Source organism: Strix uralensis, chromosome 5, assembly GCF_047716275.1.
Source record: "Strix uralensis isolate ZFMK-TIS-50842 chromosome 5, bStrUra1, whole genome shotgun sequence".
In the NCBI taxonomy this organism is placed as follows: Eukaryota; Metazoa; Chordata; class Aves; order Strigiformes; family Strigidae; genus Strix; species Strix uralensis.
The window spans coordinates 33,550,799-33,569,942 of NC_133976.1; the positions used below are offsets into that span (position 1 = coordinate 33,550,799).

The following is a 19,144-nucleotide window of genomic DNA, read 5'->3' on the forward strand; positions in this document are numbered from 1 at the left end:
ATACACATCATCTAGATCATGTGAAACCTGAGCCTCATGTTATCTTTATCAGCATTTTTTAAATCTTTGATAAAATCTATACCACTGTATGTAAAAGTGATCTCATGCTTCCTCTATCAATGCAAAAGCTAACAAATATTCTGTACCAAAAGCACAAGACATTCTGTCTTAATAATGTTGATAATCAGAATGGTGATAGAAAATGTGGAGGCAGAAGAAGCCCCAAAATCCTTCCCACATACAGCATAGGCAATAGATCTTACACTGATTAACTTGGAGACAAGATTCTTATCCTTTATTAGAATCAGCAACTGCTCAGAGCTCATCAATTTCAAATGACGTTGAATTAGCTATAGCATGAGTCATACTGAAGTCTATATATACATCTCTCCTAAAGAGCTTCCAGATTCCTCTACAGGTCGCCAACACTTCTACTGTACTAACTTGAGTCTTACAAATCCACAGAATATTAGTCATCATTTCACGCTTTATACACTTACAGGTACTCAGATGAAATTACGTAGCAAGCTGCATTTTAAAAATGTCTATGTCAAGTTCTTTCTCTCATGGATAAACAAATCCCTGTGGTTCTGATATCCAGTAGAAAAAAAAAACCAACTGGAATTTCAAGTTAGAAACAGAGAGAAAACAAGCAAAGTTTTTTCAAAGAAAAGACTTAAAAATCCAAAAGCTGAAGGAGTAGCTTCCAATGTTTGAAAAACTGCGCTGGTAAGGGAAAGGAGACATTCTAACACTGAGATAAATTTTATGAATCTACTACTGGCAAAGAAATTCTGGCTATATGATCTGCTCCTCTGAACAAACCCATTTGGTTAGTTTATTGAAACAGCAAGAACAGAACACCAGAATCTCCATTCACAAACTGATTTATGATCTGGATAAATAGTGTTGTTCTCTTTTTATGGATTAAACCAGGCCAAACAGAAGATTCAAGATAAGTGTTAGCACAGGTTCAATGACCAGACTCTGCCATTTCTGTTAAAAGTAAACTCATTGGAATTACTGTTATTTCGTTGGCACGTCTATAGGCAGTGGGAGTTAGCCATCCTAAGATTTTGATCAGATGTGTAATTCAGGTTTTTCTCATATCCCTCTCACTATCCCAGTCTGCTCAGAGTCCAGCTTTATTGTGCACCTCACTACAACAACTGCACTCAACAAGAACACAAAGGCTTAGTCAATCCAGGATCAAATGAATTGTAATAAGACGGTATGGTAGAACTCTCACTCCTTTCTATTTCAAAAGATACACAATTTAGAACTACAATGTTGTCTCTTTACAGAAAAAGCCTTCAAGAGGCTTTAACTTCACAAAGAATCTTGAAGTGGTGCTACACACACAATCTCAGAAAACAAGAATACTAGACTTCATTTGCTGTGGTTAATAAGCTTGCATGGAATTAAGTGCATTCCTTTTCCTACAAAAATCTGACTGCGAAATTGGGAACAACTACTATCACATTTGAAGCATAACATGATATCAAAGGTCTGAACCCTTCAGCTTCTCAGTGCACCTAGTACAATGCACGAATTTGTTTGGGACTTGAACAAAATTACAGAATCACAGAATCATCTAGGTTTGAAAGGACCTTGAAGATCATCTAGTCCAACCGTTACCCTAGCACTGACAGTTCCCAACTACACCCTATCCTTAAGCACTATGTCGACCCTAAAAACTCATACACATATACAACTCATATACAAAGCTGAAATGAACTGCAACTATCTTCTGTGTTACTCCAGCACATACAAGGAAACGAGGCTTAGGCAGCAGGTTCAGAAACTGAGCCATTGTAATTGCTTGCTGCTACCCAAAGAGGGAGCACTTTCCCTTCCTCTCTATCATCTTCCCCACCTCTTACACAAACTCACTGCACCTCTCTGAAACCAACTGCACTTACTAAACAGAGCAAGAAATAGTTTGAGGGAGGCAGGGGTGCCCCCCCTGAAGTCAGAACATCTCACCAAGGAAGTCAACAAGCACCAGAGTCAGCACAACATATGGAAATTAATTTAATAGTCACATATTGGTAAAATAATCAAACTCACTCTGAAATTACTAATCTGAACACCATATCCCCTTTACACATTTAAGCAGCTCTTTTGTTTCAGTTTCAAAACATATAGACATGAAATTTTGTAAATATTAGAGGTTCACCATGAAAGAAACTGCATTCACCCAGTAATAATGCATACTTCAACAGACTTGTCTTCACAACCACATATGGCATTCTTAATAGAATAATACAAGTTACATATAAAGGATGCATGGGGTTTCTCTGCTTCTGTCTGGTTCCAAGGTCCCACTTGCCTTAAGCCTAGCAGAATATCCAGAAAGGAAGTTTTCTGCTCTTTTAGTGCATTGTATTGTGAAGAGTAAATAGACATCATCACAGTCAATGGGGTCAGCAGACAGAGAGACCCTCTCCTCTCTCAGCACTACACAGCTGTTAGACTGGCTCAGACACCCATGGATGAATGAAGGTTAGTCACATTCTGTTCCTCCACTAAGTATAGGCTAAGCCCCTACACCCTCCACCACAACAGCACTGACATTTGGTTTTCCCCCTGTGTTAAACTTATAAAACTAAACTCCCAAAAGCTAACCTTTAAGGAAAGAAAAAGAAGTGAATTGAGTCCATTCAGATAGCTAAATCTGCCAAGGCGTAAGTCAGATGAATCCCCATGGATTGGCACACTGGCTACCAAGGGCAGCAAGAAACACTGAGCAGTCCCAAATTACAGGTTCGGTTCACTAACAGGCTAAAAATCAATTTAAGCCATCTCTTTAAGTAACTTCTTGGCAACTGATGAGCTTAAAAAGCACTGACAGCACACAAGCAGAGAGGAATAGGAGACAGATCTAAAGTCTTCCCCACAATCTTAATTTTCAAAAATACATTGTCTTGTGAAGCTCAGCCTTTTTTTCCTTTGCTTTCCTAGAAATACTGACGCTTCAGACTAAGAGGAAGAGATAACCATATCAAAGGATGATCAGTAAAATTTTATATAAAAGAAAAATTGACTTACAACTTTAGTTATATACTGAAGAGAACTGTGCAGATTAGAAAACATATCTGTCTAGTAGTTTAAGGCTTCTTCCATTTCTTTTCAAGCTATTTCCACAATGTGACAGCCTAAGCATCTGAACTACATCAAAACATTTAAACTTATTTTTAAAGATGCAACTTTAAGGACACAGTCTATGCTCTAACATACTGTATATTCAAGCACACTCTACAATGGTTGTTACAGTGATTTTGGATGAAGTACCCTCCATAAACTGTATAAAACATGTAACCTGAATAAAAAAAACCCTCCAAACATAACTAATAAGCATATCTGCCAGTTTTTATAGCAAGTTACATCATGGGTATTACTGTTCAGCAAGTCTTATTTATCAAAAATAATTAATTCATCAATAACTTTTCAGACTATATTCAGGTAAACTTTTTACCGATGTTAGCAATTCTCTGTTTAATGAAGAAACATAACTGAAAAAAAATATCTACTCTTCATAATAACACTTGAGTCTACAATTTTAAAAACATAATAGAACAGGAGAAAGCCCAGCTAAAGGCAACCATGATATAAGTAGATGAAATGCATGTGAAGCAATCAAAATATTTTGCTTTGTCACCTTGTTAAATAGCCAGAAACACTTATGAGCTACACCTGACTGCAATCAAACAATAAAGTACTATTTAATAATAGATCCTACCTAAAAGCAGCTTCCCAAAAGCAGTTCATTCCACAAACATCAGAGGGCAGCATCCAATAGGAATTCCAGAAAGATACAGACAAATTCTTATACCTAACAGAATAAGACAAAAATAACCTATATAAATGTTACTGATTTTATGGCAAAGTTAAATGGATTATTTTCTAGCTCAAACATAACTTGAATAGTTAATTACCTGGCAAAAGACTGGCTAGGTAATGGAACTTGGATAATACAATATTAGGTGCCAAACAACGGTCCCCATCCCTTAGCCTTTCCTCTCCATATATTTTCAGAGTGAGAAAAACAGAGGGGCTGGATTTTTCACGGTCATTCTATGTTCTTGCCTTAGTATAAGTCCATAGGTAACAGACTGAATGGCAACACATACTGCTGGAAAGAACTCCTTCACCTTTACAATACCTTTGTCTACCTCAAGCAGAGGAGCAAGTAGAACATTTCATTTTCAAAGTTACATTGTCCATTTAAATACAATCCCTATTCATCCCTGATTCTATTCAGTGCAAACCTGCAAAGCTGATTTTTAACAAAAACCTGGGCTTTGCAGCACCAATGAATTTCATTGTTTCATAACAAAAGGTTAATGCAATACAGAAATAATCACCACATCTGGCAAGTTTCCTTCTCCTTACTAATGGCAAGACTTGTTTTACTGACTTGTGCTACACTAACAACTAAAAAAGCAGGTTTTACTAGTTCACCACTAAACTTTATGCAACAGTAATACAGGATATAATTAAAAAGAGCAACAGAAGTGTATTTTCAAAGGTTCTGGTGAGGAAATCAATATTAAGATTTAAAATCTTAAAATGAGCAAGTTGAATATTGCAAAGCAAGGGGTATACTCGAGTGATCTCCTCTGCTCCCTCTTCCTGCCCTGGTGAAACAATGCCAATAGTGTTTATCCTCCTTTGAAAGCTGGTATCCGAATGAAAGACATATGCAAGAAGAAAACCCACACAAAAGCTTGATGATGAAAAGGTATTTAAAGACTACAGCTCAGAACTGTACTGAAAGTTGGCTTTGCAAGTTTGAAATCAATCAGCATCATCTTGATAGGGTTATCTGGTATCTGTAAAGGCCAATGTTTTGCAAATACCAGATTTAATAGATTAATGTAGCATCAAAAATGGCAAGCTGTAAAATTTCTTCTTTTTTCAACACTTGAGAAAAATGACCTGATAAACACACAGTGTTTCATAAAACCTCATGAAGTGCTGAGGGGTTGAGCAGTTCTTTGATAGAGATTGCAGGAAATCCTCATATCCTGTAGATACATGTGTTTGCAAGAATTAGACAAGTAATTCTATCTTATGATTTAAGAATGGTCTCCACAAATAAACAGCCAGGTACAAAAAAGGATAATGTAGATTGTGACTGGGATATCTGAGCTCCTCTGGGCAAAGTAGATGGTATAAAACCACAAGTTCTCTCTGCCAGATTTTTTCTTACATTAATCTTTGTGGGTTTGATGTTTCTTAAAAACTTCAAGGTACATTAAGACCTTGTGCTTATCTGAAAAACAATCTTTATGATCTCCACTGTGTACCTTTTTGAAGTAACTGTCTCTCATTACTTTTAGGATAAAGTAATAGACTATCTCCCAAAAACAGTTTTCTCATTTGAAAGATTATTATCATCTTATTATTACAGCGGACTCCTCTTCCAGCTGTCAAAACCTGTGTTTTCTTAGCTGTCTTGAACTACTATCCTATCCAGACTACCAAGGGAAGAGGTAAGCTTGAATTAATGCCTAAGTCATTTCTCTGACACATTAGGCCTTTCCAATATCCCATTTAGCACAATGACAAGGTTGTCAGCCTTGGATTTATTTAAAAGAAAAATGTTACTAGGATACATAGGTATGTAATTTACCTGATGTTAGACTAAGACTTTTTTCCTGCCAAGAGAAGTCTCTCTCAACTGACCATATGCTACCATACTCCATAAAGCTTTCACATACAAAGGATTCAGAGACTGGAACCACTGAACAGCATTTTCTTCTTATTATTGACAACAAGATCATTCAAAATGCCACTCATGAAGATTATTTCTTTTTACTTGAAATAAAACTTAAAGAAAGCTTAGACTATAAGTAAGTGCCACCAATGCTTTACACAGCTAGGGAGATGCATTGTATCTGTTCATCAAACAGGCACAGTCATTCTTACCTGAGCGAGGTTACTAGTCAGACAGGAATAGTCACCTTCAGCATCAGGGAGGGATATTTTGCTCACATTATTATAGGCTATGTGATTAAAGGCCAGTCTCCACCAATAGAAAGCAGAAAATAATGTCAAGTGAAGGAGACAGAGCCATCTAACCCAGGCACATGAAGCACTTTGACTCAGCCCCAGCCCCAATGCAGAAGAGCAGTCAGCCCATGGGCCAGACAGAAGATTCACCAGATGAGACGAGAGGAGAGAGTATCCAGACCACCTTACCAACTGCCTACAAGGGTTACTTCCTGCAAGGATCACTGTGGGATCAAGGTGGACCAGGGAGGAATGAGAATGCAAAAACAAAGAGAAAAGGGTCCAGTCACATGTAAACAGGTTGCCAGTCAGTACAATTGGCCATGTTGTTTGTCTGATCATGCAGCCTCCTTATTAAACTCAATTTCTGTTTTTCTGGGTGACAGGGGGTTCCATTTCATGTGCATGTGCGTGCACAGGGTCAAAGTGCCAGCAAATGAAAAGATGGCTGCAGATCATAGAGGCCCATGAGCCTGCAGTGCCAGAAACTGGAGAGACATGTGTGCACACAGCATGTGGGTGTGCAGGCTGGTGCACATAATCACTAGCAAGTATCAAGCCAGACTAGCCCACAAGTAGAGCAAGAGGCTTGGGAGTCTGATATCAGACAGGTCAATAAGGCTGGGCCAGACTCTGCAGAGATCAGAGTCTGAGGTACTGAAAGAACCTCTCTTAACCTAGCCACAAGAGACTAGGGTCTGAGGGGTGGCTACTGGAAGGACCAGAAGGTCTAAGCCAGCTATTAGAGAGGCCCTGGGGTGTGAGGGTTGGCTAATGTTAAGGCCATAGGTCTGGACTAGCTATCTGAAAGACCCATTTGCATGAGGCAATCCCACGGCCAGCTGCCGCAAGGCTAAGGCCAGTAACTGCAAGGATCCATAGTGTATTCATCTGTGTACATGTGTGCATGTCCAAGAGGGTCCAAGCACCAACAACTGAATTGGGGCTGCAAGCCTCATGGGTTTGCACACGCAGACCAGCAACTGAGGAGACCAGAGGATCAGAAGCCAGTTTCTGGATAGACTTGAGCGTCTAAGGCCAGTTACTGGAGGGATCCACACTGTATACATTAATGTACTTTTCACTAAAAGCCTTTCACCCTGATCAGACAGAGAAGGGAACAGGATCAGGCTGCTTGTGTTGTCTGTGATTGTGCAAGTGCAGTTTTCTCTGCACTGATCTCTGTGGCCAGCCATGTATGTGTGCACTGTGGGCATATGTGCCCATTGGGAAGAAATGCTCAGCTTTGCTACTGACTGGACCCAGGGACATGGAGCTGCAGCAGCCTCGCCTCCCATCACACTACTGGGTTGGACAACTCCTAACACCCACCACTGTCAAAAATATAAAAACAAAGAAATATAAAGTTTTTAAAATCACTGGTATCACTGACAAGCATTCTTCAAGATTTGTTTGCCAGTTCAAGGTATCTCTCCCTTAGGCAACCAGCCATTTCATAATTACCTTTTATCAGGTAATTTAGCTTCAACACCACTGGATAGTAAAAATTTTAGTCTTGCAGACATAGCAAAAGTGTCTACATTGTGACCTGAAAAGAAGAATACTTTTCAAAACTAAAGGGCAATTTAAAATTTGTGTGCAAAATACACAGCAACGCAGAAGTCACATTCATGAAGATGGAGGCCCTGTGCTCAGGCAAGTCAAGTTTTAACCATAAGGAATCCCCTAACAATCAGCAGTAAAAAAAAAAAAAAGTCCTTTTGTTAAGTGCACTGGTGGGCTTATTATTAACAGAGATCAGTTTTCAAGTATGCTCTTCAGTCCATGTGGCATCTTTTGTACTGCTGTAACTTCACAGCAAATTTAGCAATATGTCCAAATGGTGAGGGTTGCAGTCATGACTACTGCCTTCCTGTCGGTATTGCATTAGCAACCTAAGTCTAATCAACTGCAAAAATCAACAGAGACAGACTGGTGTCTCTCCTACAGCATAATCCACAGTGTGCAGCAAAACAGGAAGGACACATTTTTTAGTTCTTTCCTGCTCATAATCACAGGAGTAAAAATCTGGGGAGATGCTCAATTCAACTCCCAAATGCACTGAGAATTTCTGATTCTTCTGAATAGCTTTTCCTGAACATTTGCAGAAATACCACAAATTTGTTGCGATTTATTTTGTCAAAAAAGCAAAGAAGCTTTATTAGATAGGAGACAGCAGATGTGATGTTAAATGACAAAGGACAAACTTTTTAACTGGAAAAATCTTGATAACGTTTAATTAATTTACAACATATCTATGTAAAATAACATTTGCTAGTCAGCTGCCTGATAAATTCAGCAGATTTTTTTAAATGAAGTTTCAACGTCAAATTGTTCAATGTTTCACCCTTTTAAAAGTTTTACTCATATTTTTAAATACTTAGATGGTTTCTAGACCAATTTCTTAAGGCACAAGAGTAGCTGAGAAGCATACTGGTGAAACTGCTGGTTAAGTTCTGACACAGATGAAAACAGCTGTGTACAGTGCAAGGAAAGAACAAACTACCTATTACAACTACCCTCCTCTGATGTCTAAGCTTGTAAGAATACTTCCTACACTTTCCCACACACTATAATCCACTTCACTTTCCCTTTGCCAGGATAGTCAGAGAGCAAGAGTCAGATACAGTCAGATATCAGTGTCACACATAACAAAACAGTAAGTCTGGCTGCACAAAAATGCTAAACTACAGCATAATGGAAAAATGTTTCATTTTAATAGGGTCAAATTCATTGACCTCACTGAATTCACAGAACTGATGACAGACTGATTCCTGCTCTACTTCTCAAACTTGCCATTACGATTGTACTTCTTTTGGACCTGAATAGAAAGATGAACATTATCTGCCTAATTGAAGTGGCAATATTGATAAAATTAACTGAAGATTCACTTCTCATAAGCCGAGTCTGCTAATTAACTCATCTGAAAGCATGTGGAGAAAGACTAACTTGAAAGGATACTCCACAGACAGCAGATTATAGCACTACTAAATGACATACATGTAGCAAATATGCATTTATTCACTCTGTGTTTTTTTCATTTTTTCACAGCCACCTCCCTCATCCATAAATCATACTAGTAAAGGAAAAAAGACTGACTACATATACTGGCTTTTGACTGTGTATCTTCTGGAAGTAGACACTTCAATATTTTCTTTTTTTCAAGTTCAGATCTACTGTTCATTTGGCTATTATATATGATAGTATTGACTATTCGTTAGTACTTTTCTCACTGGAATGAACAATCATGAGGACAATTTACCTTCAGCATTAATCTTTCTTCACAGCTAAAACCTAACCTTAGGATTTAGCTAATAAATTCTTGAAATGTTTTTCAGCTATTTATACCAAGTTTCAAGATACAAGCCTTTAGTTTCTAGTCATGTTGTTCCTCAGGCTACTGTAGCCTTTGAAACAAACAACTCCTTACCGAACTGATTACCCAACAAGCTGCCCTGAATTATTATGTTTATTGGAGGATCTTGCCTCAACCTGTAATACTAGTTTCAGTATGGTACTTCCTTTTTAATTAAAGATTTCTACTTAAAAGCATCACCACTATTGCAAAATCCTTCCAGGTGTGGTATCCTTAAGCTTTACTCAAAGCTTGCAGTTTTCATGTTTGCATGCTTCTGAAAACTACTAGAAATCTTGACTTCCCTCCCTCTCATCACAGAGTATGACTGAGCTCTTTCTGCCCTTATGTCATAGACTAAACTAGATTATTCAGGCAAAGAAAACCCTTCTTGGGTAAAGAGAAGGGGAAATTACTGCTGAGTGCATAAATGCCTTCAGATGGCAGTTGCACTTGCTTTGCCAAACTGTATTTTAAAGCTATCAGTGAAAACAGCTGAAGCAACCCATTAGTGAAAGGTACTATTAATACATACGAAATGTTAAACTTCAAGAAGGTTAGGTTACCTGAACACAATTTACTCCATAAGGGGATGTAATATCCCTTTAGGGTATTAACATGATCACAAGATAGTCAGAAGTGGGCATAAAACAACCATGTGGCTGTCATGCTCAGTCTCCATTAAAGAAACAGCTGAAGTATAAAAACTGAAAAACACCAATACATTCACCAAGATATGTGCATCAGTTGTTACACAAGTGAATGTAACATGATTTAATACCTGAGAATATTGAAACATGCATCTAAAGGAACATTCAGTGGGGCATTTCTTAACTGCCACAGGACAGATTTTTTTTCCTTAGAACAGTCCCTAAAAGGCTTTTAAGGGACTGACTTTCACCTGAGTTTTGCACACACTGTTTGTACAAACAGCATTTAAAACTTCAATAATTTACAACAGGATGATATTCATCCTAAGCCTTCAGTTTGACAGCAGTCTATAGGTAAAGAATTCCTACACAAGTGTCAGACACTGATTTTGCAGGGACACATGCCCCCATGAAACTGTATGCACGAGGAATTATTTACAGCATTTAAGACCTTTGGAAAGTAACTTTCTTAGTTTGTAAAGCTTTTCCACATTGCAACACATGGCAGATTTATATCTCAATCCACCTCACTCCAGCACCCAAGAAGCTTCTTGCACCTTGTTGGGGTTCCCCCCCCCCCCAGTATCTTCAACTTAAAAACTACACTTTGGTACAAATACTAAAAAAATTTAAAAGCACAGCTTTTAAGATAAATGTGGTTCTTTTGCTAACTAGGAGCATGATATACCTGAAAGTAATTTCAATGTTTACTAATACAAATTATTCAATTATCATCTTCTACTCCACAGAAGTTTTCTTCATAGAAATTGCACATTTTCGTTAGTAAAATATCATACATGGGATTTTTTCCTCACATTTCTATTTGAAACTGATTTATTAAACCAATTAAATCTTACATAAAAGTGTTAAAGTTAACTCTCTTATTCCAGTTATGTTCTTTAGAACTAGATTTCAACTTCTCACAGTAAGTTTTTAATCATGAACTAGAAGTGAGGAACAAGCATCCCCACATTTTTCCAAGTCATAATCTGTATTGATCTGAACTAAAGCAAAAGCATAGAGGAAAAAAATTCTCTGAAATAGTCAAAACCGGGTCAAAAGTTGGGTTTCACATTTCAACTGACTCCACCCCTAGCAACTCAGAATGCTGTTTCATGATATTTTAAGATGATTAAGTCAGAGCTTCTGTCATCCTCTGTAACTTCTCTGCACTAGCACCAACACTTTCATAATTACACGATGAGCCAATTCAGAGCGCTGAGCTGACCAAAAACTAGGTACTTTTCATGCAGGTCAGCATGCGAGATCAAATCACTCGTGTGATCAGAGGAGCACAAGCAGCGTAAGGAGGGGGGTGCCAGACTGTGTGCAGCACTGGGAAGGAGGGACTGTGACGATACCATCAAACTTACATTGCTTTAAACTGCTGTGGAATCTAAGCAGAGTTAGAGGTAGGCTGGCCCAAAAAGGCCTGGTCCTAATTTCTTCTCCAGCTTTAATAACAGATTTGTCGTTTCTCTTTTCCTGGCATTAGCATTCTGGTAGCCACAGGTGAATAGGATCATGAAACAAATCTAAAGGAAAACTAGTATTTCTTTTTCATTCCGTAATCTGATTGCTTGACCACATAAAATCTCTGCTGACAGGAGTCAGGCAACAGAAATACGCAGCTATGCGGAGCTGCTCAGGTTTACAGCACTTCAACTGTGGAACCGAACTCACAGTTCCCTGTGAGATGACTGGCTTTAGTAAAGTATCCCACAGTAAGAATTTTTGCTTAAAGTTGTATTTGATGATCATAAAGTTATCAAGTTTCAGAAGTGAGGAACACCCTGAAAGTTCTTCAGCCTGGAAGAAGAAAACGCACCCTCCTCGCTCCATCGACCCTGCTGCGACCAGGGAGCAGTCGGACTTGAACACAGGCGGGCCGTGAGGCCGCAGCCAGCTCCCGAAGCAGCACCCCGCTTCCCTCCAGTTCCGATGCTGCCCGGCCTCGCAGCGTACCTGGGGGCAGCGCAGCCCCCGCGGCGGGGACGCGCACGGGCTGCCTGCGGCACCACTTTCTAAAGTTATCTGTCTTTGGACTTAAGGGTTTTTCACCGTCTGTTCGCCAGTAACCGGCCCGCGGGATGCCGGAGCTGCTCGGGAGAGAGTACGCAGGGAAGTACACGCCGCCCCCCCTCCCCGCCAAGCGCTTTGCCTCGCCTCCGCCCCGCCGCCGCCGGCCAGCACCGAGCAGCCGGGGGCGCCCGCGGCCCCCGCGGGGGGCGAGGGCGGGCGCCGAGCCCCGCTCCGCCCGCTGGAGGGCGGCCAGCGCGCTCCCGCGCCTCCCGGCCCTCCCCGCAGGAATGCGGGGGAACCACCGCCCGCCCGCGCCCCCCGCCTCCCCCGCACAGCCCCGGCCCCCGCGCCCCGTACCTGCCGGCCCCCGCCTCGCCTCGGCCCGTGCTCCCCGCCGCCGCCCAGCCGCCGCCTCCCTGCCGCCGGGCGCCGGGCGCGGCGGGGTCTCGGGCCTGCCGCTCCCGGCCGCCGCCGGGCTCCTGCTCCAGGGACAGGGCCAACTGGCCGAGGCCGTAGAGCAGCCAGCAGACGCCGCAGCCCAGGCACAGCAGCGCCGCCCGCGCGAACCGCCGCATCCTCCCGCGCCGGCCCCGGCAGCGGCGCCAGGCGGCGGCCGGGGCCCAACCGGCAGCGCGAGCCCCAACCGACGCGGCGGCGGCGCGAGCCCCGGCATGCGAGGGGCGGGGCGGCGCGGGGCGGAGCCGGGCGCGGGGCGGGGCCAGTCCGGAGGCTCCCGAGGGGAGCCAGGTGCCGCCGGCGGGGCGGAGGGTATCGTAGTGGCGGTTACAGATCAGCGTCTAATTGTCCCAAACGTGAAAAAAGCTGAAAATCCCCTTTCACCGCTGCAAATAGCCCGGGGCGCGCCGCTGCCCTGCTCCCCTCAGGGGTGCCGCCTGGGCCCGGTCCCCTGGCGAGCGCCCGGGAGAAGCTGCTCGCCCCCACCGGGGCCTCGCCGCCCGCTCAGACCGCCGGAAAGCGCGTCCCTGGGGAGAAGTCGAGAGGAGAATCGTCCCAGGCGGAGGCAGTGACCCGTGTTGACCAAGTAGAAGGCTGCAGGCTCAGCGCACAGGCTCGTGTCCTGCTTTGTCTTTGTGAAGAGCAAACGTGAGGCTAAACTCCTCTGAAAACGACACTTTTATTTCCCCACACTCAAGGTTTCTGTGTGGTACCTTCGACTTTCCAGTGTAAAAGCTTCACAACTGCCTTTTCATAAGGATATTCCCTCACGTCGGTTAGGCAGATGGGTTGGGTCCTTTCTCCTTGCAGAGACACCATTCCGGGGAGCCCAGCCCCTTCCCTCCTCCGGCCGCCGCACGGCGGCGGCTGCACCGCGGCCTGGCCCGGGGAGCGGGTCCCCGCCGGGCGTGGGGCCGGGCGGGTGCTGGGCTGGAGAAGGTTGGTGGACTGGGCCTGAAGGGTTCGTTTGTGGTCACCAGCAGAAAGGGCTGTCGTGGCTCACCAAGTCACGCTTCTGGAGAACAAGAAATAGGTCTGGGAAGCGGCACACTGGGGAAGGAGAGATAACAGGTGTGCGTCCTGCCAGACAGGGGGAGTGTTGGCGGGGTTTCAGCTGAACCCCATGCAGGATCACATGCCGGCTCTGGCCCAGTCTGCTGAGCAACAGCCTAACAGCCTAACCCGCTATTGCCAAGGTGTTTTAAAGTCATAAGTCAGTGCTTCCCTCTCAGTGCCTGACATTGGTTTTTATTTAAAAATTTGGAAAAAAAAAAAAGAGACCATTTGGAAATAATTCTGCTTTCTTTTTTTGTTCTTAAAATGCATTTGGCTCACATTTTCTCTATGGACTGGAAATACCCGTTTTTAAAATAAGCAAGGTTATCCCCACTTGATTGCATGAATTCAGGACCCTGCATTTTAAGAAAAATGCCAATATGATTTATAATAAAGCTCAAAAAAATAGTTCTGTTGTAGATTCTGGGATCAGAGGGTGTATGTAGTATGGGAATGGCCATAAGACCTGAGCCATAGGTTACTGCTGCTCTTGGCTGTGTTTAAAAGAAGGGGGAAAGCAGAATGCCAGCTGACAACTGTAGTAGCTGGAAGAGAAGTCATGCCAAAATTGTCCTGCCAAAATTGTTCATCACCTCTTCCTCAAAACAAAAGTAGAAATGAGGAAAAAAGGTGATCCTCAGAAAACACTGGTTACTCAGCTATGTTTGCAGTGCGGATACCAGGATGATTACTAGGAGACACAAGCAGGGAAATTGAGACTGAGAAAAAAAGTAGAATCCAAGAGAAGTAAGGAATTAGGGGGGATGAGGAGCAATGATGAAAATTCAGGGCCAAAGATGGCAAGGTGATGATGGAAGAGTCATAGATTAAAGGGGGGAGGATTTGTAGAAAGAAATTACTTAATGAGGTAAGGGAAATTTATGTTAGTGAGATCCACATACTGGCATGCACCACAGAAAGAACCAGCTCCGAAAGTGCCACTCAAAGCCTTAGCCAGGCTTCCTGCCCCTCTGTTTTCTGTTCCTCCCATGCTTTCTGCCACAATGGATGAACCCACCATTCAGCTTTCCTGAACTTGTGTTTGCACTCAAAACCTGGCTCACTGCTCTCATTGCACATCTGCCTGCAGACCTGTGTCATGAATTTGTTCACGGTCCCATTTCATAGCACATTACATATACTATCAAGTCCATATGGCAAGGAATAAGTAACAGCAGTATGAGTAGAGTGATACAATGGAGTATTTACTGACAGTGAGCATAAAAGCAAAGACCACCTAGTCCCTACTGAGGTGTGACACTTGCCTTTTGTACTGAAGAGTGTTCCAGTCATGGAAAATGAGGTCTGAAGGATGTTATACAGGGACCAAGAATGAATGTGGCAGCTGGGCAGTAATAACGCTTTCATGCTTCAGAAGAAGAAAGTATAATCTTAGATGAGGAAAGAAGAAATAAGGAGTGCTGAAGAGATATGACATAGGGAGAAAAAAAAAATTTTTGGATTATCAATCATACCATTTCCCAAACAGGAATTTACAGGATTCTCTTCATTCAGTGCTGTCCAGTAATACCTGAATAATTAATGAGTGAGAATGTGTCTGCAGTGCTCTAAAAATATAATTGAGGCAAGGTCAGAGAGAAAGTTAGTATGCTTTGTTAAGGTGTCTGATGCTATTGGGGAGAAAAAAAACAGAGAAACTTACACACACACAAGCCTTTTTTCACACTGCAAAATCTGTTCATATAACCTATCAGCTGATCTGATAAAAGATAAAATGCTTCTTACTACAAACTCTGCCTTATGAATAACAAAGATAAGCTAAAGTGACTGAAATGTCATACCTAGGTTGTATCACTGAGAAAAAACACTATCAGATGGTATCCAATTAGCTAATTCAGCTTTTAAAATTCTTTAAAGAAAAATAATTATGTATCTTTATTACTCACCATAAACAGCTAATGAACAATATGTAACATTTTACGCTATAACGTTTGCTAGTCTTTAATAAACTTAAAATATGAAGAGGTACAATCAGATGTAAGGTCCTCTCCATTTATTACCAGTTTTAAATTTTGAAATCCTTTCCTTGACTGGAATTTAGTTACTTAGCCATTGTAACCTTTGTATCTTCAGGATTCAGTTCTATTTACTATGTCCAGAAAATAGCTGAAATCCAGAAAACATTAATCTCAGTAACTAGATGTTAAATAAGTAGTTAGGACAACTTATTTTAGATGACTTTTTTAGAAGAATTAGCATCTTACCCTTCTGCAAGTGTGTTCAATGGTCACAAAAGCAAGGTTACTCTGTGCCAGAAAATGGAACCAAAGTTCTAACAACTCATTAGATCAAGACATAAATCAGATCAACTGGAAAAAAAAAAAAAAAGAAGAATTATTCACAATTATGGAAGGGGATTATCTGATGCAACAGAGAGAACAAAGAGATAAATCAACTTCCACTCCAACTTTTTGCTGATTAAAAAACCCAGTCCTAATCAGATGCATTTGTATCATTCCTTCTCATTTTGTTCTTTGAGGAAGTTAAACCATTAGTTACACTGGCAAAGCAATAAGATTTTGTGCTGACAGATTTGTGTCAATTCTGCCTTGTGTGTAGACCAGTTAAGGGTTTTTCAAAGGCAAAGACACTTTCTTTGATGTTCATGTGCCCTTTCATACAACCTGCAGTGTCAACACTTTGTTATGATGCATTTGCAAGGTTGGGTAAGCAAGGGCAAACTGCTTTACTACCATGTGTTATGCATATGGCATCATCAGACTTCTTGGTGCAATGTCCCTTTTCTGTTGCTGCCAGACATAATTTTTCTTTCCTTCTAATTAATTTCTAAGACAAGGATTTAGTTAGTTACAACTGCCTTCCACTCTCACTGTATCTACTCTTCAAATTTCCCTACATCTGCTCTGATGTATAAAAATGTTAATAAAAATTCTCAAAATCAATTTTTATTGATGGACAAAATATTATTGCCTTCCCCCATTCCTTCCCTTTTTAGTTCTCATTGTTTTGCATTGTTGTGTGTTTAACCTATTTAGACTATAAACAGGAGCTTACACTATTTTGCAATTACTCTTGGCATCAGCAATATACACACCTAAGGACAATAGTACACAAAATTAAGTAAGCTGCATTGTAAGCAGTTTGGGAAGTGGTGTGATACTTTGCAAAATTCCTAGTTTCTTCTAGTTTGAATCAATTATTTCTTCATCAATAGTACAATTTACTTCAAAATTTATTTAATGGTTCCTCTGGGAAAAATTATAAGTTATTAAACAGTAGAGAGCCCAAATATTTGTATTGTTCCTCTTAAGCAAGTTCAACTTCCATGTCCTAAGTAAATATGCATCTATATATGCAGACCTGCGCAATTTTTAGTACTCTGCTACATTTAAAAAGTAGAAAGAATAATTTCTAGGAGCATAGAGAGAATTTTCTTTTTATCTCTTTTTCTTTATTTGTATATCTTTTTTTTTTTCTGTAAGGATTTCTAAATATGGAGCTTCAAAACATCAGTCCAAAAGGGATTCTTAGTGTTGGGCTTTTGTTTCTTTGCCTCATCTAAAATTCTCCAAGGACCATACCTGGCACGGGTATTTGTGTTTAAAGTACTCCTGGAAGGAGTCAAAGCAAACTTATCTACTTATGCAAATATGTACCGTGTACAAAAACATAGAAATAAGGCAAGCAGGCCTGCCTTTTGTTTGTTTGTTTATATATAACTATACTCAAGTCTAAAAGTCCTTATCTTGTCCTGCTGTTGTTTGCTACAGCATCAAATGCTTTGAGTCCCCTGACAACCAGATCAGGGTCTTTAAATGTCTACAATACAACATTATTTTTTTCTTGTAATGGAATAAATATTTACTAACAGTAATCATCCACAAGAGCAATTTTGCATTATGGCTTGAAAGTTTGATTTTTAAGATGAAGGACATCAACTCAGCTGAAAGTAATACTGTAAAGTATTTTCTCCCTTTCCTACTTCACAGTAACAGTGCAGACTCTACACAGCAAATTTAATGCTACTTGTAGTAAGTATGCTCATCCTAGTCACTTTTTTGAAGACCTGTAGAAGGAATGCTCATGAGATCCTCAGACCACAGACTGAAAACCACTGCTTTTTTTTGTTTATTTTTTCATATTTGATGTAAAAACTTTATGCATTTTATGTATTCATTATTTCCAAGTGCAAAAAGTGTGCATGGCTAGGACAGTGACACTGCTTCTAGCAAACAGCTAAAAGGAAAAAAAGAAGTTAGATGACAGCTGCCCTTATGAGAGGAAACAGAGGTTTAGGAGAGTTGTCAGGGACTCTGAGAGCCATTCAGCTGTGTAAGCTAGATGATACGCTGGAGGCAGTGAGCCAGGTAGCCAGTTGCCCCTATTTTGAAGCAGCAGCATAGTCTGGAATGGAAAAGATGACAGTAAGGAGAGCTTTTGGAAAGCAGTCAGTCAAACCAGGTGAAGAGTTGATTTACTTTGTCAATTTCTAGCAAGACCGCTTGCTATTTTACCTTTTTGTTTTGTTTATCTGTACCCTGCTTTTGCTCCCTGGTCCTTTTCAAGTAGGGTTTAATGTTGTAAACTGATGTAGAAACATGTTAAGGATAGAGAAATAAAGTCCTAATGTCCGTCTCTCCACATCCTTTTCTCTAAGGGTTGCTTTATTTCCATAATTACTAATTCAGAAACCAGATTAGAGCAGTCAAATATGCTAGCTGTTTAAAGCATTTAGTGCGTTATTTATCAGGAAGAAGAGATAAGACATTCATATTTTCTTTTGTACTGACTGCTTCTTTTAAAACTGAATAGAACGGCCACATAACAGACAAACACCTGAGGTACATAACAGGCTTAGGTACCTATTATCCTTACACTTGGTCAACAGTCTTAGCCATGTCTGAAGTTCACGGAAGTAATTAGGTGAGCAGTCAGCTTACGTCGCACAGTCCCATGCCACTCCCTGGAGTGTGCAGACATTGTACTGATTTATCCAAGATGTCATTAGAATTGTGTTCTCAAACTATTCCACTGCATGAGTGGCAGCTGAGTTGCTCAGTAGTTGGGATATTGTGTTGCACCAAACTTCAAGCCTGAAACATCTAAGAGAACTTCAAACCCTGCTTGAAATTTTTTTTTTTTTTTACTCTTTTTTTTCATGTCAAGAAAGGGTAGAATAAAATTGGACCCTGCCCTTAAGCTATCTCCAGGCACCAGGTCCCTAGTGGAATGTTGTGATCCCCCATGGCTGCCAAAACATTTGTGTGGAATTTAAGACATTTGTTTTGATCTTCAGACCCATAGTTGTGTAGCAGACTTACTGAACAGTCACCAGAGGAAAGAAATTAATAGAAGGGTGATAGAAGGGCTTTTCAGCTTGCTCTCCTCTTTTCAATTCCTTCTGTTCTTCTAAAATAGACAAGTAAGTAGACTCCCTTAATTAGTGACAATAGCCCCGTTCTGGTATCTGATGCCAATTTAGTCTCGTACAAGTCAGTATTTCTGCTGTTACCAAACTTGGTAGTTACATCAGCAGTTCGCCACCACTTACTGCCTGCACTTCGGGATCTATGACCAACACTTACAGGGTGGCATTAAAAGCATT

General features: G+C 41.0%; 1 protein-coding gene across 5 annotated transcripts in view; it reads right to left on the minus strand.

Moving 5' to 3' along the window:
* GXYLT1 (glucoside xylosyltransferase 1) overlaps nt 1–12,701 on the minus strand; it is a 58,873-nt gene extending 46,172 nt beyond the window's left edge. For 2 of the 5 annotated variants that reach the window (XM_074870369.1, XM_074870368.1), the window contains exons 1-2: nt 12,403–12,701; nt 3,743–3,835 (exon numbers count right to left, since the gene is read on the minus strand). In XM_074870369.1, coding sequence (XP_074726470.1) covers nt 3,743–3,835; nt 12,403–12,620 — 311 coding nt within the window. In that variant the 5' untranslated portion in view covers nt 12,621–12,701. Of the gene's footprint in view, nt 1–3,742; nt 3,836–11,396; nt 11,418–12,402 lie in introns of those variants that run through there. The other 3 variants (XM_074870371.1, XM_074870370.1, XM_074870373.1) reach the window with 3 other exon arrangements.
* Nucleotides 12,702–19,144: the final 6,443 nt, after the last annotated feature.